This window comes from Numida meleagris, chromosome 1 (assembly GCF_002078875.1).
Source record: "Numida meleagris isolate 19003 breed g44 Domestic line chromosome 1, NumMel1.0, whole genome shotgun sequence".
Taxonomy (NCBI): Eukaryota; Metazoa; Chordata; class Aves; order Galliformes; family Numididae; genus Numida; species Numida meleagris.
The window spans coordinates 157,530,957-157,554,099 of NC_034409.1; the positions used below are offsets into that span (position 1 = coordinate 157,530,957).

The 23,143-nt window shown below is 34.4% G+C and overlaps 1 protein-coding gene across 1 annotated transcript in view; it reads left to right on the plus strand.

Moving 5' to 3' along the window:
- Positions 1 to 21,840, plus strand: part of LOC110402071 (protocadherin-9-like) — a 386,553-nt gene extending 364,713 nt beyond the window's left edge. Inside the window, exon 3 of the mRNA XM_021403782.1 lies at positions 19,575 to 21,840. Coding sequence (XP_021259457.1) covers positions 19,575 to 19,948 — 374 coding nt within the window. The 3' untranslated portion in view covers positions 19,949 to 21,840. The remainder of the gene's footprint in view (positions 1 to 19,574) is intronic.

Here is a 23,143-nt window from a genome sequence, read left to right on the forward strand (position 1 = left end):
ACTTTAGCCTTTAAGATTTCTCTGCTTGCTACAATATTTTTTTTAGCATAATAACTTTATTATAACTAGGCTAAAACTGCTGTGTAAATTGAGAGAAAGGCTTTCTACTAAAAGCACATTAAGTCATCAGTTTTTGTTTCTTGTTCTGGAAGCTGTCTGGTTAGCAATAAAATACATCGCAAATTTATAGTTAAAAATGATGTAACATAACATTTTCACTCAAAGGTGAAGTTTAAATAGTACTGGCTCATCCTTATGTGTCCCTTACAGATACATACTGTAGTGTACAGCCTCTAACTTTGGTGGTACTATAACAGCTTGCTAGAGATGTGGTTTATGCTTTCTATAAGCTGTTTTGCTTGAGGAGAAGTAAATAAAAATATTAAAAGCTTTACATTCATTTTGTCATTCTTTCTTCCTATGGATATTGAAGAGATGTTTTTCCTATGAGATGAAATTCAACTTCTCATATCTCTTGAGAATGAATTTCAGACACTATGGGAGAACAAAATAAAGCCTTTCTAAGCAAGTGGAGTGCTTTCAGCATAGTTGAGGAAAACATGACACCCCCCACAGGTCTGGCTTGCTAGAGGGGTTACTAGTCTGTCATCTCTAGCACAGTTATCTCTGTACTTCTTTTGAGTGACATAAGAAGACTAAAATTTGGGCCTGTGAGCTACAGATAACTTTTCCTGAGATCAAACTGAGAAAAGAATCTCTATTTTGGCTTTAAACATCCACTTATAAATATAAGGCTGTTGTTATTATTGACAAGTACTTCTTTGTACCTACTTCTCTACACTCTCCAAATTCTATCATAAGCCATTAGCCCTAGACAGCTTAACAGGAGTTTTTTTTGTTTTTTTTTTTTAGCAACTTTGAATACTTGCCTTCTCTTTATGGCTGCTGCTGCTGTTAAAATATTTATAACCTTGATTTTAAATAAATAAGCCCTCTGTGTTTCTCTAAATCAATGTAGTTAGAAAACCCTTTCTCCCACAGAATGGAATGAATGCCAATTTAGCCTTGCAATTAAAAGGCACTTTCCTGCTGGAGATATGCAAGCTTTGGTTGAAATATGAGGATCATTTTGACAGTTGTTCTAGAGTAAATTGGCAGTAATTCAGCTGAAATCAATTGGAATTGGTGAAAATGAGATCAAAATCAGCCTTTGCATATGTGAAGCAAGCACATGCTTTATCAGAGGAATCACAGTATGACACTAGAAATGTGTTGTGAATAATTTTCCACTAAGGTTTTAAACACTGGCAAACACTTCCCTGATAGCTGTCTTAAAAAGAAGTTGAAATTTCAAAAGAATATATCACATATCAGTGGGCAAAGTACACAGAGAATTCTTTCATTATTGCAGCATTTGTTTATTTGAATCGTGAGACAAATGGAACAGCTTGTGACAAAAGAGAAAAACATATCCTGTGTGAATTCTTATTCAGGAGGGAGGAAAACCCACTCTTTCAAATACATCACTGCTATTGTTATAATTAATCATAGCATGCTTTACAGGAACCCCATCTTTTGATGGTGTTTTCCTTCAGGGAGATATCAAATAGCTCTCTTTGAAAAGAAATTGGTTTGTGAGTTCTGTTGTCTATTCTTCTTGGTTTCTCCATTCAGTAGTCCAGAAAGTAGCTTAAGTACTTATAGGACTTCCATTGCCATGGTATAAGAGTGATGTTATCTGCAACCTGCTGCATTGCCCTGTAAGGTACTGAAATTCTATTATCCTCATTTTATAGATAAACAGTAAGGATACAGAGGGACTAAATGACACATTTAAAGTTGTCTTTTGATTCATTAGAAATTTTGAAAGATCTGTCTTCTGTTACTTCCACTGCAGAAGTTACAGCTCTCACATATATGCCTTAGCTACACATTTGGGGTAATTTCGTAATCAGTGGGAAGAAATAGACAGGGTACAATTCATCTCATCTTGAAGTAAAGCCTGAAGGAGTTCAGTTGAATGAAACTGTAAAAGAATCTGTTTAAAAAATCTTGATGATGAGCTGAAAGGTATTCTTCAATTACAAATGCCAGTGTTTCATCAAATCATCTTACTTCTAGTGCTATCTTTGACTGATGAGATTTTCAAAATGAATGCAGTACAATATTAATACTAAAAAATATTACCTTTTTGCTCAGAATACTTATCCTTAATGCTGCATATGGTCTCTGTAAGGATTTATAAATCCTTTTATCTACCTTGTATCAGAAACAGTAGAGTTTTACTATAGCATCTTAATATGTTACCACATGGCAGAATTTTTTTGTATATCAACTGCTGTGCCTGTAAGTCAGTCCTTAAGAAATGAGATAGGAGAATATAAACTTCCATTAATATGCCCAATAAAAATAAAGCTACTGTCTTCCTCATGCAGTTTTCACTAGTATAAGAAGCAACATTAGTAAGGGTAGTAGTCTCTTTTCAGAGAGCCACTGCCATCAGATTTAATCTTATGGTAAAGTATCTCTTAATTTACAAAGTCATTTTAAGTGTTTGCCCTTTCTCTTCACTGACAGATGTTTTTCTCCCTCTGGTTTAATTCTCCTAAATAAAACAAGTTAAAATTTTTGAGTCCTTTTTAGTAAGGAAGACTCCTGGCTGTTTTCATTTCCTGCAGACCTTAACGTCTTCTAGTTCTTTTGATAAGATAACTTTTTCTTCACTGATGATAGTTCATAGTTTTGTGGGTCAAAAGCAGGTTGTATCAGCCCTTCTCATGTATTTATATCACTGTCATTACTGAAAATATTACTGAAAATATTATTCAGGAATAGTTCTGATATTAAATTGTGAGGAACCTCTTCCCAGTCCTCTAATTCCCCTTTCAGAACCACGTATTCGTTCCTTTTATCAACCTACAGGTTCTGCTAGCTTATATAGCAGTTTTACTAAAATAATTTCCTATATGGCACTTGATCATATGCTTTACTGAAGTCCAGAGAGATGAGATTTACTCAATTTCCTTTGATTCTAAAAATGAAATAACTTACCATAGTAATCTAATATTACCTACCATTCTTAAAATTGATGTGGCAGTTCTTCCTGTTTTTCAGTTGTCATGGTATTATATTTTCCTTTTAAATTCTCTTTAATTCCTTCAAATCAATTCTTATAGATTGGTGGTTCCTGTGCTCACATTTCTCTCCTCTCAGTTTGGTTGTACACTTAAAACAATTCCATCAGGTAGCACTATCTCATACTTTGTACATTAATAAAATTGGTTTGTGTTGAATCTGGGTTTTTCCTCTGATTAATTGCATCTGTTTGTTTCAGTCAACACTGTAGTAAATGCCTTCTCAGTAAACAATAGGTATCAAAAACAAAGTATTCTAGATATGGATGAAGAACTTTAGATGATATGCAACAGAGTTAACATGAAATTTAAGCAAGTATTTCTAGTAGGTGCAGGCCATACTTGAGCTAGGCATTTCCACAGACAAGTGCCGCTCACTCTTATTAAACAACAAAGAGATCTTACTACCTCTGTCTTGTAACTGTGAAAACATAAAGGTTTATTTAGTAAACTAACATAGACTCCAAAGAATACACTGTTGATGTATAACCATTAAGATGAAGAATGTTCATAATAAGGCCTTCAGGAAAAAGAGCACAGTGAAAGGGAACAGCAAACCAGAAGTAAACACATTACAAACATGTGTGAGTGTCATTCTCATGTTCTTTGACTGCACAGGTATAGAAATAGAGCATAAAGTTCCTTTGAAAATCAAACTACTGAGAAGTTGCAAAATGATTGAGACTGTGAAATGGGTTAATTAACAAACAACAACAGAAACAACAATCCCAACAACAAATGGTGCCGAAGAAAAGCGTTCATATTCAAGGTGTCTGCCAGGTGTTTTCCGCTTTCAGTGCTATTTTTCTCCCCCCAAGCAGGGAATGTTTTCCATTTTAATCAAGAATGCTACTGATGCATTACATTTGAATGGGGGACTAAATGAAACATATGATGTAATCCATCTTTTCAAACATTTGAAATGTTTGTCGTCTCACTTTACGCTCCAGTAGACCATTAATATTGGTTGAATTTTCAGTTCTCTGAAGTAAATGATTATTTTTCCATTTAGTTGGCCTGTACCAGTGTCCTACAGGTACAGCTTTGGTGCTTTAATTGTACAGGAGTCCATACTGCTCTGGTGACAAAGATCTGCGTTCTGTGAAGGTAAATTATATCACTGATCCAAATTTTCATTCTATTTTCATATCACAATGAAGAAAATCTGATTTTTTTTTCTCTAGATAAATTGTTCTGAAACACTTCAGCATGTGATTTGAGACCATCTGAAATTCTTGCTAGAGTTGCACTCCACTCCAGTTGGAATCAAAGAGATCACAATTAATAGAGCTCAGAAAAAAAAAGAAATTACTTCAGTAGGCTTTATTCTGTGAGAAGCAAAATATTTCAATGGTTTCATATAGCAATTAGCTTTAAATAATTAATTAATTTTGTAAAGGAAAGTTTCCTAATCTGTGTGTGCAGATATCAAACTGATGGAGTGCTATGAAAAAGTCAGGAGTAGGATACCGCTCCAGAATCAAACACTAAGTTTAGCTGTCTGCAGTGAAGGTATGTACATAGGAGTTAGATGCCTTAATTTCTCTTTATGGTTAATGGAGATGTAGTCTGTACCAAAAGATAAAGAGCTGTTGAGTTTCACTTCTGTACATTTGGTTTGCTGAATATCTGTACTGTATTTACTGGATCTATAGAATTGGCAGAATCTCTGTTAATTAAAATGAAAGGTTAGGAGATGCATATATATGTCTTTCCCATGTGGTATATACACTGGACACAAATTTTGAAGTTCAGTCCTATTCCTTGGCTTCTCCGTAACTCTTCATCACTTTGTCATCACTTTGTAAACACTTTTAGCTACAAAACTACAAAAGAAAACCTTTGTAATCATAGAATTATTTCCGTTGGAAGGGACCCTTAAAGGTCATCTAGTCCAACTCCCCTGAAATGAGCAGGGAAACCTACAGCTATATTAGGTTGCGCAGAGCCTGGTCCAGCCTCACCTTGAATGCCTCCAGGGGTGAGATATCCACCATCTCTCTGGGCAACCTGTTCCAGTGCTTCTGTACCCTGATTGTAATTTTTTTTTTCCTTATATCCAACCTAAATGTCCCCTCTTTTAATCTGACCCTGCTAAAGAGTCTGTCCCCTTCTTTCTTACAGGCCCTCTTTAGATACTGAAAGCCGCTATCAGGTCTCTCTGAAGCCTTCTCTTCTCCAGGCTGAAGAGCCCCAGCTCTCTCAGCCTGTCCTTGAAGGGGAGGTGTTCCATCCCTTGGATAATTTTTGCAGCCCTCCTCTGGATGTGCTCCAACAAGTTCATGTCTCTTCTGTACTGAAAACTTCACATATGGGTGCAGTTGGTCAGGTCTCACCAGTGCAGAGTAGAGGGGCACAATCACCTCCTTCAACCTGCTGACAATGCTTCTTTTGATGCAGTGCAGGATACGGTTGGCTTTCTGGGCTGTGAGGGCACATTGCTGTCTCATGTCCAGCTTGCCATCCACCAGTCCCCCTAAGTCCTTCTCAGCAGGGCTATACTCAATCCTTTCATCCTCCAGCTTGTACTGGTAGTGGGAGTTGCCATGACCCAGGTGCTAGACCTTGCACTTGGATTTTTTGAACCTCATGAGGCTCTGCTGGGCCCGCTGCTTGAGCCTGTCTAGGTCTCTCTGAATGGCACCCCATCCCTTGAGTATTTTCAACTGTACCACAGGGCTTGGTGTCATCCACAAACTTGCTGAAGGTGCACTCAATTCCACTGTCGATGTCATTGATGAAGATATTTAGCAGCACCGGTAGATATTAAACAACACCAGTGCCTGACTCTATGGTAGAACCCTAGAGTGGAATAAATCCTTCCATATTTGGGATTCTGTATTAAGTAATATTACATTTTATACCTAAATGATATTCAAAGTCCTTCACTCATTAGAAGTCTTGTGACTAAATACGAAGGACTTGCTGAGAAGATGATGGGAGTAAACTGTTTTGTGGAAAATAAACAAGGAATATTGATAAGACTCGAGTAGAAAATGTGTAAAAAAGAGAGAAAGCAGTGCTATATATAGACAACTCAGAAAAAGTAGAGTCTTGAGCTGAAGAACTTGTTAAGAAGAATCAGTTTGTTATACGGAGAAGCTAAATGCTAAAGGAATGACCTGTAGTTCACTAGAGAATTGATCTGTTTCCTTCAGTGCATGCCTTCCTAAATCAGGCTTACCAGTGAAATTCATTTGGTGTTCTGCAGAGACAAAAGACTTGGCTTTACAGTAGCAAAACTACAGCCTATTTCAGGGGAGAAGCATGTATCTAGTGAATCTATGAAGATGCAGCTGCCTGTTTCTGTTATCCCACTGAATAAATGGTCCAGGAATACTTCTGCTTGTGTACTAAGAAAGCATGCTGACATCTCAACTAGGTCATTGTCCTCTTAAGTGTTTGCTTTTGTTTCTAAATGACTTGCTACTTCTGAAGTTACCATTTAATAAATTAACTCACTTGATCTAAAGGTAATAATCTTCTCAAATGCAACTTAATTTCTTAACTACAGTTTTATTATAGTTCTTCTAAAGATATATTGTTGGCACAAAGCCACCTATTAGTGGCTGGGGTTTTCAGGAAAAGGCTAGATGTTCTAACCAATTGCCAGTGATCCTTTTCATAATTCTTCAGTTCAAATCAGTCATTCAACCCAAGCACAGGCCAAAAGTATTAACAGAACAATAATTCTTAGATGTTTGACAAGACATTTTATAATTGCTGGTTAACTTCTACACTGCAGTTCATACAAGGGAGGTAGACAGTAAAAATTAAAAGTGAACTAAATTCCAAACTGCAATTTCTTATTTACTTTTCATAATTTGGTAAAGCAGCAATAGTTGTTGTTTTTTTTTGTCTTGTTTTTTGTTTGTTTGTTTGTTTCTTTTTAACATGAGAAAAACATATGATTTCAGGTTGTTAAACTGAGTTGCTTCATAGTTTTTTTTATTCTGTGATTCGCCAGCATGCTCAGAAAGCACAAAGCTGTTCATATTGTCCTTTAATTTTAGAAGCTTGAATGGGATAAATGTACAACATAAAGCACCAAGTATGTGCCAAAATGTATTATGCAATGTATTTCAAAATGGAAAATAAAAACAGTGAATTCAGAAATACAAAATTACCATTTTACTTTATGTCTCAAATTGAAACCCCCCCAAAATATCCATGGAAATTCCAAATATTCGCAGCTTTTGTTTTGTCAAATTTGTCTAAATGCTCTAATATTTATATGGTTTGACAAAGAAAATGTGTTTCAAAACACATCAAATGAATTCTGAGCAGGTAAGCAGATCTTAAATTGTGCCTTTATATAAAAACAATGAGGTAAAGAAAGCAAAATAACCATTTGTCTTTATATGCTCCTACCCAAAAAGTAAAAATTGCCTTAAATGTCAACCAAGTTATTTTATTATTATTATTATTTGAAAAATCCAGCAGTGTACAGGCATAAATGAGAACATAAACAATCTTTTACATCTGTATGCATTCATGGTCTGTGTTCATACCATCAATTCTTCCCTCTGCAGCTCTCTAAATACATCTAACTTTGTTTCAAAATAAATAAGATTTGCTTTATTTTTCTAACCTATATATTATTATTTATTTGTTATATTATGTTAATATTTGTTGGTTTAAACATGTGTAGGTACCTGGAGACATCAGTCATTATGTTCCTCTAAATGTGTTGGTAGGAGTCTACCATATGTGCACTTTATGCACAAATTTCCTACAACCTTTTCACCATGTACTTAGATGTAGATGCAAGTTAAAGTGGCCTATTTTTTAGAACCTTTTGCATGACTAAGTATAATGCAGTTAAAGAAAAGAAGATGAAGCAAGTGTAAGAGTTTTGAAAAGCTTACTTCGTTGAGATTTTTCATTAAATAGAAAGAGGATGATAGAAACTTTTGTACCACCATTAAATGTGGATTCACTATTCATATGAAATACGGTTTGATTTCCTCTCTAGTGTCACAAAGACATTTTTTTTTCAGTCTTCCAGATAAGATACAAAAGTCTGGAAATATAGCTCTTGCCAAGAGTTATAACAGGACTGTGTGAGTAACAAAAATAGGTAGGAAAATAGCGTATGTGAGATTGCTTCCATATTAATTTTCAGCATATTGTATGTAATGACTAAACACAGAACAGTTTATTTCTGAGGCACAGTTTAATATAAATGCGTTTTGACACTGGAATATTTGTTTAATGGGAGTTTTACTGTAGACTATATAAGCTCATTAAGAAACATATGGTTATATATGTTGTGAAAAAGTGTTGCAAGTGTATATATATATTTTAAAGAAAATGAAGAAATCAATCATAGAATCACCAAGGTTGGAAAAGAACTCCAAGTTCATCTAGTCCACCTGTTAACTAGCACAGGTGGGACTCAAAAGTAAGGGAAGAAAGCACTTTCTAGTATTTTTCATGCAGTATGCCTGCAGTTCTAACAATTCCACTGACACTGAACTAAATGTTACACAATGAACTAAATGAGATGTGGTTTTATAAGCAGAATTAGGAAATGGTTCTTTTATCTCTGGCATGTGTGTCCTGTGAAATTTATCAAAAAAACATTTTTGTGTGTGTGTACAGTGGAAATCAATGTCTAAAATACAATCAGGTTTTCTATGCACCTAATTTAAGCTCTTTTCTCTGTCATTCAGATTCACATAGCTTAAGTTTCCAGTTTTACATCTTAATTCTAGATGCGAAATGTATTTCAAAAGAGAAATGTATTTCAAAAGACCCTTTCAAGTCAATTAAGCTACTTATTTACAAAATTACACTTAGAGTAAGGCCACGTATTTGCAATATATTAAGTTTAACCTGTGTTTGATTTTAGCCTGAACTGTGCTGAAGAAATCTAGGAAAACAGTCAAGTGGCAAGAAATCTACTTTAGTTATAAAATTTCATACATTTTGACTTAAATTTGTCTGTTTAAGTAGCTGTGATTAACCTAATTATGGAATGGATTTAATTTTTCTGTGCATAACTGGTCTTGACTATATTTTTTAATCAGCAGTGGGGTTTTTTTAGTCAACTGTAGTGTATACATGCATTTGAAAAACTGAAGATACTTCAATATTGCAAGAGAACTGGGGATATTTGGGAATAATTACTGAATAACTCATCTAATAAAATGAACATAAACCAGCAAAAATGCCAAAACTTGATACTTGGCTTGAATTTCATTAACTCTGCATATAAATTGAGAATAACCTGGAGATAAGTACTGTAAATAGGACTATATATGTCTCTGGATGAATATAAAGTTTTCCTAGTGTAAAACTCACATAGTTTGTGGTGGAGTAAATAACTAGCAAAGATATCATTTTTAATCTGGACCAAAGCATCTTCATTCTTCCATAGTTTTATGTTTTCCAGTCTCTTAACTGGATGACCCGTCCTGTTTTCAAGTCTTCAGGAAACCTCAAATACCAGTTTTCTCTCTCAGAAATAGTAACATTTCAGAGTCATTCACCTATTTCAAACTGTGGAGAACTAGAATCATTATGGATTATTAATTTTCTGAAAGATGATTTGATTATAGCTGGCACTCTCCAATAAGTCCCTTACAGGCGTCATAGAATCCCTCTTCCTGAGTATGCTCCAGATCACTGACATTGAGATATTTTATGTAGCACTTTCCTTGTTTATTCACTGGCACCTGGAACTATATTGTTTAAAATAGGAAGTCTTTATTAAACTCCCTTTCCAAGAGATCAGATTCCAAATCAATCTAACATTTTCTACAATGGCAACAAAAGCCTAGACTCCATCACATGCATTTTAAACATATAGAGCTAGACAGGTAATTGCTATTTCCTTTTTATCCATGGATTTCTTTTTTTTGTCAATGGACAGAAACTGACACCTCCAGGAAGTGATTTAGGTCTTCAGATAGCTGATTTGCTCTGTGTAAGTGTTTCTCTCTACTTTGGTAACAGAAGGAGGCTAGCATGACTGCATAACTGACTTGGGCACAGCAATTTAACTGCTCATTTTATGAGTGATTCCATCCATTTCAACAGCAGAGGAGGTGGACTAGTGAATCTTTAAAGGTTCTTTTCAGACCAAACCATTCTACAATTAATTCTATGAATTTGCAGTGGACTGTTTATTCTTTCTTGCTAAATTCATTTTTGTTAAAATTAAGACAAAGAAATTTGGTAGGCAGATACATAGGATACATATAATGTATAGAAGTAAAAATACTGAAAATTTACATAATGTATACACAAGTAAGATACATAAATATATAAATATTTGAACATATATCACATTTCATTATCTATGTATGTATGATGTGTTTTTATTCAGTTACAGATTAGTATAGCCAATATGTTTACTCAAATAAAATTGCCACATACCATGCCTGCCCTGAATATATGGTTAGTATTTAGCACACCAGAAGATTAGATTTTTCTGGAGAATAGACAGTGATCAGGAAAAGCAGCTCTTTAATTTAGAAGAGTTCATTTTAAAATCATAACATTCAAATTAAATGCAAGTTGAATTGTTTTACTTTTCCTGCATGAACTAATGGTCAGGTATATTGGAGCTGCATAAAAAGCTAATAAAACCTTACAGTAGTCAAATAAATATTATTCAGCTATCTTGCTGACAATAACTTCTGCCAACAAACAGCATTCTGCCAACATTTCTCGTATCAGACACTACCTTTTTAAACACTGAATACTACCTTTTCATATACAATATAGATAAATTATTCACCAAAATTTGATTTTATGATAAAAAGTTGACGGAATCTTTCAAATTGAGACTTAAGTTATTTTTGACTGACAGCAGATTCATGTTTCTGGCATATTAATAGATCAGAAAATGTGACCATGTCAGAAATATTGCTGTCTCACCAGGTTACCTGTAAATCAATTCAACAAAATATTTTGATCAAATACCATAAATATTTAGGTGCTTAAGAAAAAAAGATAGTAAATGATTGTGACCATGGGAAGCTGTATAAATATTTTACTTTCACCATCCATCATCGCCTTTTGCGAATGTATGTATATATGTAGACAACAAAATAAAGAGCTACACAAGGAAAAAATGTTTCATCCTGAAAATGATTATTAGCCCAAATACTTGAACACTGACTGTGCTTTGGACTCATTAAGTAATTCAGTCAAATTTAGGAAGTTCATTTGAACCCTCAGTGGAATTTCGATTTATTAGATGGGCCTGCTAAAATTAAATGTATAGCAGGAAAAAAAAAAAAAAAGCTAATTTTGAGGAAATAGAATTAGATGAGATAGCATTCTTCATGGCAGTAGCTTCAGCAGATGAGAAGATGGATGATTTCTGTGCCATGCTGAAGACATAGAACTCAAATTTATAAGTAAATGCTGTCTGTTCTTTGTGTGTCATAAAGTCTGTCCAAATAACAATATCCTCTTGGGGAGAATCTGCTGTCCAGGCTGCTCATGTATTATTGTATTTGGGTTTTCTCCATTTTCAAATGTTGACTTTTTGTCTGTGACCAAAGAATGGAATCCGTATGAGAGATGGGTAAAGCATTTAATATTTATTTATTATTTATTTATTAACAACAACAAAAAAATTATTTATTTATTATTATTGGGTGGGGAAAGGTAGTGAGGAAAGGCCTGTTTGTTTGTCTGTTTTAAAAATTCCTGTTTGCATTTCTTTTCTTCCTCTCACCCAAGAAGGTTACTGTCTGAACTCTCAATGTGACATAAGTTGGGAATACAGTTTGTAGTTTGTGGTTTGTTTCTTAATTGATTGTTTGTTTTTAATGACAGAATACACTAAACAAGAATAACAAGCCATATATTTTGCATCTTCTATATTTCTAAAGGTTGTGATACATTTGGCTTTGTTTGTCTGTTGTTGTCTTTGTTCTGTTTCTTTAGAAACAGAAAGGACCTCTGGATTATCTAGTGAGGCTACTTTTTAATTTTTTTTTATTAATACAAGATATAAGTTTTCACCCAGTTAAATATTAAAAAAAAAAAGGCATCAAAGAGATCTATGATAAATAACACAGATAGTTTTTTATAATCAGTGAAGAGAACTGAAGGAGGTTTGAGCTGTTCACAGGGTAGCACAGTACTATTCCAGACCATAGCTGTTTTGGAACAGCTGCTGTGGCAGCTTCCTACACTCCATGAACCATGTCTCAGTGCTGTGGCTTGCCTGCAGAATGGTCCTAAATGCCATATTTGTCTTTTCATCTGTTTATAAAAACTAGACAATGCTAATCAAGCTTGACCCTTAGTATGTTGCAAGCTCTGCAGTAAGTCATAAGTCTATGCAATACAGTTAGGAAATGGTCTGCATGCTATCTTTTACAGACAACTGGGTATTAGAATTTGGTTAAATCTGTGACTGGAAGCAACCAAAATGAGCTACCACTAGGCTACAAAGCAGTACTTTCTTACTCTGAAATGTCTCAAAGTGCTAAGAGCCAAATAAATTCAGTATTAAATAATTTCTGTATAAAACAACTAGAAATAAAACAGTAATATAACATTCAGCTGAGCTGATTTCAAGGGTGTGTTTAGATTACAAGGGCAGAGATGCTTAATTGTAGACTAAACTTTCCATTTCAAGACAAGATTACTGAAAACTCTAAACTACTAAATGCTGTTGAAATTCCTTATGTACTTTCTCTCAGTGTATTTGCTTAGGCATAGCAGCATGCAAGTAGCCTTCTGGCACCAGCATCTAGTTAAACAGTAAAGGAGTCTGTTAGTTCATATCTGCCGAAACAAGCCACAAAATTCCTTCCAAGGAACATGTAAATAAACAGGTCTAGGAAAACAAATGCTTTAGTCTCTGAAACATTATAAAACAAATTAAAATTTTTGGAAGGTATAAAGTCTAGAAAGTTGTCTTGCCTTAGAAAATGCAAGGAACTAAAAATTTGACCAGGCTGCCTGTGCTTCAGTGTGGACTGAATGGTACACAACTTCTTGAACACATACAGGTGGGAAAGCATAGATGTGTTTATACATGTGTGTCAATGCATTAAAAGTAATCTTGTTAGCAAGACGGAAGTTGATTTTGGTCTGTGGGAGAAAGGGATCTGAATCTAACAGAAAGAAAAGGGAACTGCAGTGGAATATCTCATATTTCAGAAATATTCTAACTACAATTATCCTCTGCACAATGCTTTAAACAAAAGGCAGATGACCTTTCTGTAATCAGCCGATGGGTAAAAACTAGAGAAAGAAAAACAGCTTATTGTTCTGCTGTATTGTTCAAAACTAGAACCTCTTGGCATATATATATTAGTTGTACTCTGAAAATGCCAACCACATTGAGAAATTCAAGGTATGAAGGAGAGGGAACATATACTTTCGTAACCTTGATTCGATTTAGGCATGAAGCATTTCAGTCATCAGAAGACTGAGGCAGTTCAGAGCAGAAGCAGAATTTCAAGTACTTGAATAATCTTGCATTCCAAAATTGATCTGCCCATGGAGCCAAAGAAGTCGTCATGCATAATTTTTGGAATTGTACTTTGAATCTTAGCCACCTAGGGTTTAGTGGAAACCATTTGGATCACTTAAGTTTTTCACATAACTGTGTAGAAAATCTTATTTTGTCTGGCTTTCCTGTCCGTTAAGAAATTACGTTACTAAGAAAATAGTTTGTTGAATTTCTGTATTCTGAGCAGTACCTTTCACAAACCCTCTCTTCTCAGTTGATTATCCCTCCTGTTGTTAATGATTCTAAGTAGGCAATGATTCTAACAGCTTATCTTTGCTAAATAATGAAGATATAGACTAACCTTAAAGTATTATTTGATATAGTAATAGTGAAAAAGAAGCTAGGACAAAACAGCAAAAATAACAGTTCAGGACTTGATCTGCACTTGAGTACGGAGCATGAAACTCCAAGAAGAGAGGGAAACAACAGGTTACAAAGTGCTGGTGATAAATCTACTAAAAAATGCAGCAGCAGTGGTTACAGGGACTTTGGAACAAGTTAGATTGGGGCCATGACATTATTTTAACAGTATTTTTTTAACAGTATTGACTGTTCCAGGTGGAATAGTCATGTAATAAGCTACTAAAAATATATTTTTTGTAGTCACTGAAGAATCTTTCTGTTAATTAACAATATCTAGAAAACACAAGTAGCCTAACATGTATACGATTTTCAGTCTTGGATTTTTCTTACAATACTATAAGAACAGGCTCTCATTCATTTCACTGACATCTAAGAGAAAAGAAGTCAAAAGTATATTTTTTTATTATAAACTGATTTGCAGCTTTTATATTTATTATACACAGTAATTGCAAAACCTTCAAGAAATGTAATAATGTTACTTCAATTCGAATATATGTAGGAAAGGTTGTGAAAATCATGTGGTCTCAGAAAAGATCATTAAGTAAAGTAACCCATACAAGCTTTAAAAAAGCTTTCTGTATTTGAGCTTAAATAGAGCTGAAAACGTTGCAACTGTTGTTCTTTTCTGTTTAAGAGGCAACATGAAAAGTTAAATAAATATGATAGTCTGAAACACAGCTGTGGCCACGTTTGAATCTGCTGTACTTAATGTCAGTGCCCCGAGGCAAAGAGTACTATTATTTTATTTTATTTTTATTTATTTTGAGCACACAAAGCCTCACTGAGTTGAAATTGTGGTCTTGACTCTTTAGCATCGAAGAAAGAATTTTCTGGCTTTAAGCAAGAGCGTTTTAAAGAAGCAGGTAGAAAAGCAGCTGGTCAACACACCAGAAGCTACTTGCTAATTGCAGCTGTAAGTTAATCAATGAAATAACAGTTTAGCTTCAGGGTATAATGAAAAGAGATAAAAGACCACACCATTCGGGTATGACTAGCTATTTAGAGGCGTACGTTATTTTTCTTCTTACACCTGTCTGCCTATGAGGAGGCAAGTCGTGCATCTGCTTGTCAGCTATTAAAAGAGTAAAATAATAACAAAAAAGCATTTTAGGGTAAGACCTGATATAAATATTTACAAAGACAATTTAAAGGAGTATTTGTTATGCACTTTTGTGTTTGCTTTCAAAACATTGAACTCCGGAGACAGATGGCTTGTACGGTTTTATCAGCATTTGTGTCATTATATATTCAAGCAGCCAAGACTGATAACCAGCCTCATGTATTACGGATTGTTCAGAGAACAAATACTTTGAAAAAAAAAACATATCAAGAAGGTACTTCACTGTGGAAACACTTGATACAGAAAATTCAGCGACATTTTTATGAAAACAAATTAATGCAATTATAAACTTAAAGCAGCAAGAACAGGTTTTTAAGTGGAGTCATTTTGTGTAGTGATGAAACAGCTTCAGAAAATTGGGTAAAAGCTACCATTCATATATGGTGGAGGAGAAAGATAACTATTATTACGTCAACATTCTGCTTCACAATACAAAGCAGTCAACTCTTCAGTAGAAGCTACCCATGGAAATGGAAGATTTCTCTTCCATCATACTCTTTGTGATCATTTCGGTTTATGCTATTGAATAGCAACCTGAATGAGAGCCTTAGAAAAAAAATAAACTGTTTATAGTTGAGAACATAATTGCACAAAATCTGAAGAAAACCACTGTTGAATGTATTTTGTTTGTAAGTGAGGTCCTTTTTTTTTTTTCTCAAAATTTATTTTCCATCTTCTTCCAAAGTCTCACAGTAGGATATTTTTAAAGTTCTCTAAATTTTCATCAACACCATTATTATCAGTGATAGTTAGAAAACCTTTGTGTTTGTATCTAAGAGCCTTAACTGGAAATCAGGTGTGAAAAACACTGCACACATTATGAACGAAGCTGCTGGGTTCTCCTGAACCAGTAAGCACAGTCATTCATTGTAGCAGCTCAACAGCAACATTATTGCTTAAAAAAAAAAAGCTTCCTCTATTAAAAACCAACCAAACAAAAAAAGCCCACTGCTTTATGGATTTATTTTCCTTGTCGTGTCTTAAAACAAAAGCGATTAAATAAATAATTTTAATAATGTAATAGATGATGCTTTGCATTTTCTAAATTTCAACTTCACAATATTTTAGTAAGGCAAGTAAATCTTCCCTGTATTTTACAGAACAGAAAGCATGAGTCAGAGTACTTGAAAATATACACACTCATTTGAGTAGGAATCTGAGCTTATTCCCAAGTCTAGGCAGACATTTCATTGACAGATTTTTATGTCCAGGCACAAGTAGAGGCGTTCCAGACTTGCACTGTACCTCATAGCTTTTTGAAAACCATTCAAACACAGCTAAAGGAAGAATGCTGGGGTTGCCCTGGGATTCCTAGTCCTCTCCAGAGAGTGGAAGGCCTCACTGCCCATAGCTGTCATTTGTCACCTACACCAATCAAAAAATGTTAATTTGTCCCTTATGGAAGCTTGCATAATATTGGTCTTAGTTTAAATCTCTGCATAGGGAAGGTTTACTTGAGGAGTACAATGGTTTACTTGAGGAGCACAACAAAGTTTAAATTTTGAGTGAGACAGTAGTACTTTGTTAACTCCCCCCAAAACACAGAACTGTTCCTCCTAGTTAGGTGAAGATCTCAGAATTGTCATCCCATTCTTACTCACTGTCGTTCACCATTATAGATATCTTAATATTTCAGTGCTCTCCAGAAAGTCTGTCAGCTCAAAGATGGCTAAGGCAAAGAGTATTTAAAATCCATTCTCAGCCTAACAACACCAGAGCTCTAGCACTGTTACTGAAGAAACAAATACAGATGAAGTGAATCTTAAAAAATTTTTAACATGTAGCTTAGAGGAGCACATTTTGTCCTAAGTAAAATAAGGTTATTAGTCATTTAATTTTTAAATTGAAGTAAATGCCTTATGTCTTGAAATGTATTTAACTGAACAGAAAAAAACAACTTACGCCTTTCAGAACTGTAGTAGTGAAGGCTCTGCTGTTTACCTCTTATTCCACCACAGATTGGAAGCACACAGTGCATGCAGTGTATTTCTTGGAATGTGTCATTCTGTGCTTAACAGTTTTCTTTTTATATTGAAGGTTTTAATCCCTGCCAAACCTGTCCTCCTTGGTCAGCAATACTGTACAGTACTGTGAAAGTGAGCAGGCTGGAAATAGTTCTGCAACTTCTCACATTTTTCCTCTGAAATGGGACCAAAAAAAAAAAAAAAGGAAAAACAACTTGCATTAAAATCAAATTTCTATTGTTATATTAATCAATAAATAAATTCTCATATTTTAATCTATAGATTAACTTTGGAAATGTTAACAATAAACTGGATGCTCTTCCTTTACTTATTGCTATGTTTGCACTAAATACTTGGCCGAGTTTGATCATAACTGCATATTAGAGTGTTCAGTGAAGAGCATTTATAGAAAGAAGCATGTCCTTCTCCCAGGGAATTATCGTAGTTCTCATTTTAGAATCAAGGTTTTTGGTTCTCCTTGAAATCTCAGGTAACTCTCTACTTTACAAATGCCTTTTTTTTTTTATTTTCCCCTAATGGTTCTGGATTAATTGCTTCATTTTGTATTGACCTAAATAGAAAGTGGCAATGATTCCGTACATTTTTTATGTTCTAGTCAACAGCAGTAGGATATTGCGTTATACAAGGAATGCAGAATATTTTTTTTATAGTTTATTGCATTTTGTCAACAGTGTACTATGTATTTTCCAGATATTCAAAATAGGTGATACTCAGAGATAAGAACAGAGCAAATTACATTTGAACATGCAGAAATAGATCTGACTGTATTTTCTGTGGGTGTGTAGAAGCTGTAGGTTGATAATCTGTGGAAATGACTAGTATAAATTGTTTTGTGGGATCTTATTAAAAAAAAAAACATGACAAAATAGCAATTTCCATTAAATTAATTGGGATAATTTGTGTATTCAGGAAGGGACTTGTTACTATGGGTAATTTATTGTACATGCATGGTGTACAAGAGAATGAAATATTCTTCAGCATTGTAATGCAGAAATCTTTGTTAGTGTCCTCACTTATTTTGCATCTCAATTATATTGTTATAAACAATTTCTTTTTTGCTGGTACACTACTGACATTTTTCTAGCTTTTTACCACTTTTCAAGATGCTTCGTGACTTCACTATTCCTTTCTCCCTGCTAAAATTCTTCCTCAAAAATCAATCTATAATTTCTTTCCTGTCACTGGACACTGGAAAAATGTCTTTAGCTCTTCAAATGTCTACAAAATAAACTAACTGATTTACTCTGAAGTCGAGAAAAGGCGTCTTAAAAATCTTGCTCAAAATTACAACACATTTAGCAAAATATATTTCAGATATTGAGAAATGTCTCACAAAGACACATGAAGTTGCTTCTCTACATTTTTTACTGGCTTGTCTGTCCTCATAAATCCAGCCTGATTAGATGAGCAAGTTCGGTCATTTAGGAATACAGTATGACAAAGAGGAATTTAGTGCTACTGAAGACATGGGTGACCTGTTTGCTAGACTGCAAGATGCCTGCAGCTGGCCAGCTGTGTCCTCAGTGGTGTGTGGAAAATGATGCAGATATTTAATATGCATAGTGCATTACTAGTCTTAATTTCAGTCTCCTGTGCTCTCGTATTTCCAACTTACAAATATTTATGAGAACAATTCCTTATGATTAACAAGATTTATATAACCTTCCTTTTTTATTTACCCCTTGATTTTTATGGTTGCTGAGATGTGTGCTAATGGTCACAAAGATTACATTTTTTGCTCTGTTTTCTGTTGCAACACGATGAAGTTTTTGCAATATTTATTTAATATATAATGTTTTCCTATTAAATCCTGAAAAGTTTAACTTCTCTCCTACTTTTTGGGAGTGTGTATCAGAGCTTTATTTACTGGGTAGATGTCTAGAACTATATACCATCCTGTGTTTGTAAAATAGTACGAATTTAGAATCTTCCAGCATTCAGATAATTCCTTTGGGCATGCCCATTTTCAGATAGCAAAAATGTATCTTAGACTGCAGTATGCTGTTAAGTTGCCAAAGCACTAAAGGCATAAGGTGAGTTGAAAGCAAAACAGAAGGCATCCAGACTATAAACCTTTACAAGGAGTGTAAATTCTCACTCAGCATCTGCAAGAGTGACATTTTCACCTACCTAGCTCTATTCTCAGTGTGACTGAAGAGTTAAGTTTATTCAGAGTATAACATTAGACTGATAACTTAAAGCTAATTGAATCATCTTTTGAAAACTCTGTATGCATACATTTAGAGACTGCATGTCCAGAGAGTACATGGCCTACAAAGTAACTGCTCCAACACAATGAGAATGTGTGTTTACTATGGATTTACTATGAACATAACAGGTTTTCTGAAAGACACAATATTTTTTTCAGAATCATAGTGAGTTTTCTCATGAAGTATATGTATACGTGTAATGTCAAATTTCACAATCTAATATGTCATTTTTTCCCCTCTCCCTCTTTCTTCTTTCTGTTTTGTTGTTGTTATTTTTGTTTGTTTTTTTTTTTTCTTCTTCTTCTTCTACAGATGGGCCTCTTGGGCCAAGAGGATTAGCTGAAGCTACAGAGATGTGTACTCAAGAATGCCTGGTTTTGGGTCATTCAGATAACTGTTGGATGCCTCCCAGCCTGGGTCCATACCAACAGCCAAAGTCTCCTATGTCTACCTTTGCACCTCAGAAAGAATGGGTTAAGAAGGACAAATTAGTTAATGGACACACATTGACCAGGACCTGGAAAGAAGATAGCAACAGAAACCAGTTCAGTGATCGAAAGCAGTATGGTTCCAGTGAGGGCCATTTCAACACTGGCAATCACATGACTGACATTCCTCTGGCCAACTTGAAGTCTTATAAACAGGCCTCAGGAGCTGCTGAGAGTCCAAAGGAGCACCAGCTATAAGAAATGGTTACTTTGGACCAATGACTTTAGCCTACTTAGACTTGCTAATACTGTGTGTGTGTGTCAGAGCTTTATGTACTGGGTAGACCTCTAGAACTATGTTTCACCTAGCAGAGAGATGCATATCTTTATGTTAGCACCGTGGAAGGTATGGTGTCCTGCAAGATGAAAGAGAGTTTCTACTAGTTGTGTGGTTTTGTTAAATAGACATGATTAAACTCTGCAGCAATCTCTCCAGTTTGAGAATATTCTTTTTTTGTTTGTTTGTTTTTTGACCCTGGACTGCTGCTATGAACAACAGAAGATGCATTTGGAGAGTGGGAGAGCAAGAAAGTTCATTGGATTGCAATGATTGAAAAGAATATCCAGTTAGAAAATTGTGCTTTTGTTGTCATTGATCTATGCTGGGACCATTATACTTGAGATCATATTGCAAACAAAACAACTGAAACTGTAAACATTAAACCTATTGTGCTATTAACAATCCTAGTGGACACTTATAAGTCAATCAGTGTTCAAATACTTGTAAATAGAAACAATTATTACTTACAAAATTTGTGTACTTATAACGTTCACTTGAAAAGATACGGTAGCATATTTCTGTGTTTCAGAGTTGCTTTTTACTTTTTTTCATTTGCTTCCTGTTGTTTTGCTTTCATTTTCAGTGATGGTGTTTCTGTGTTAGTAATCTGTCTGACACACAATGTTCCAAGGAACTCAAAACACTTGTGTTAAAAGGAAAAAAAAAAAAAAAAGGATTGATGAGGTGGGAGAGAAGGTTGCTGGTAGAAAGGAGAACAAGAAAAAAAAATGTTTTTTTCTTTCTAGTAGTAGTAAATGATGCTGGCATTAAGGTAGATATTTTTTTCCAAATATTAAGCAGTGAAAGGATATATGTAAGGGCTTTCACAAATTGCAACTTTTTTTTTCTTTTAACTTCCATTCTGTTTCATAAAACAGGGAAACTGCAAAACAAAGGAGTATTTAGATTTTTGTTGATACAATGGGTAAGGGTGAAAGCTGCTAATTTGGAATCCTTGATCAAGTTAGCTGCAGTCTGGAATTTAATGAGTGGCAGCTGACATTGATCTCAGCTGGAATTTATGAAGGAAATTATAAAGGAATAAAATACAATAATCATATTTTTCCAGTTGGGCAAGTGTGTGTCTATACCTAAGACAGTCTGTATTGCTGAAACAGCAGCATTTGTGTGGATCTTCATCTGCGTTAATGTTGTAGTAACACAAGTGTTTTTAGACCATAGCCAGAGAATATTTAATGTGTTGTGCCTTCATGATGTAACAGAGCATTCTCCTGGTAGGCTAGTTGGGGGAAATAAAGGGTTAAATCTCTAGTTATTGCTGTTTAACTGTTTGTTATCATAGTTGGTCAATGCCTGGCAGGTACCAGTATCATGTCACCTCCGTCAAACCAGCAGAGTGACTACTAATGTTAATAAGATCTAAGTTGCACGCAAAGCAAATCCAAATCCAAACATTCTTAGATTGTTTTTGTTAAAGCATGACAGATTATTTACACAAATAAGTAGCATGCAAAAATTAAAAAAAAAATGTCCTTACAGAAAAAAAAGCAGAAGTTACTTATGCCACAGTGAAACATCAATCTTAAAATAACAGTTAGATAACTTGAAGGTGATTTTATTCTTACCACAAACACAAATTTTTTTCTTCTTTATTCTTTTGTATATAGTAGTTCACATTATTTTCTTCCTCCATAATATAAAAGGCATTAAATGGGTTAGGGGTGCATTGCTTATTGCAGTACTTATGTCAGTTTGTGAGGGGTGTTTGATGACTTTGACAGAATAAATATCTAACCAGTTATCCTTGTTACTGCTTTGCCAGTTCAACGTTATTTACTTATTCAGCTCTTGCAATAAATGTTCTGAATTCCTGATTGTGTTGTGTTAGTTCTTGGGCAGATGCCTAAGGGATTCTATTCCTGTTAATTTCATTCTTTTGTTATTTGTTTGTTTAATTCTGAATTTCCAGGTTTTTATTTTAGCATATCATGGTCCATTTTGTTCTTATAGATATGTATTAGAATGGAATATACACAAATGATAAATGCTGAGGGCCGTATTCTGTCATTCCTATAGTAAGTAGGAGTTTATTTAAAAGGAGTTCTTTGAATAGCATTTAGTGTTACACAGCACAAAGATGGCAGAATCTGGTCCAGATTCGTTAGATATACTTAGACACATGTAATAAGCGTACTTGCACGAGTCTTTGTAATAGTGCAGCTAGCATATGGAAAACTTAGCACTTACCACACTTCAGTGTTTCTTTTGAGAACAGAAAAAAAAGTATTATCAAAATACAGCAAATACTTTCTTACAAGAAAGTCTGCAAGATTATATAACCAATTCTGTTGCAGCAGAACAAGCAACCTTGAAAAAGAAGTAAATAAAAGCAACCTATTTTTGAACATGCTGAGTTTCCAAGTAGAGATGCATCAAATTCTATAATAAAAACAGAAATACAGTAATTATTTGCAAACACAAATAACACCAAGTATTTTAAATTTTAAGTGCCTTTTAAAACAGACTGTATTTGAAAAAGAAATCTGTGAAGGACAGAAAGTTCCTTCTTCACAAGTAAGAACTCACACTGATGTTACTAATGCCACTGAAAGAGAATTATATTCTGTCTCTTCCTTCAATACTTTGTGCTGTCATGAACCTGTGCAGGAAGAGCACAAATAAATATGATTAAAATTTATTGCAGGTAGATTTTTTCTCGTCTTCTTTTCTTTATTTTTTTTTATATAGTTCTAAATCATTAAAGCCTTTAAAGTACTTATCATATTAAAATAACAAAAGAAACTAAACAACAAAAGAAACAAAAAACATAAAAACATAAAACAAACATGCAAGATATAAAGAAATAAATACATCTAGCATTGAGGACTCAATCCCATCTGTAAACCAGAGGGTTTCACAGCACCTGGAATTGGCCCTAAGCCTGTATTCGGAATGTATTCCCTCCTTTTGGTCAATCAGCAATACTAGTACTGCTGTGTAAAACTCACAGAAAAAAATAAGAATATATATATGTAAAGAAAAGTTAAATCTTGATAGGAATTTAGTGATATTCCAGATGAAAGGCTTTAAAAATAAAAAGCTAATCCCACTGGACAGAATTAGAAGGTGGCTGAACCTTACTGACATTTACT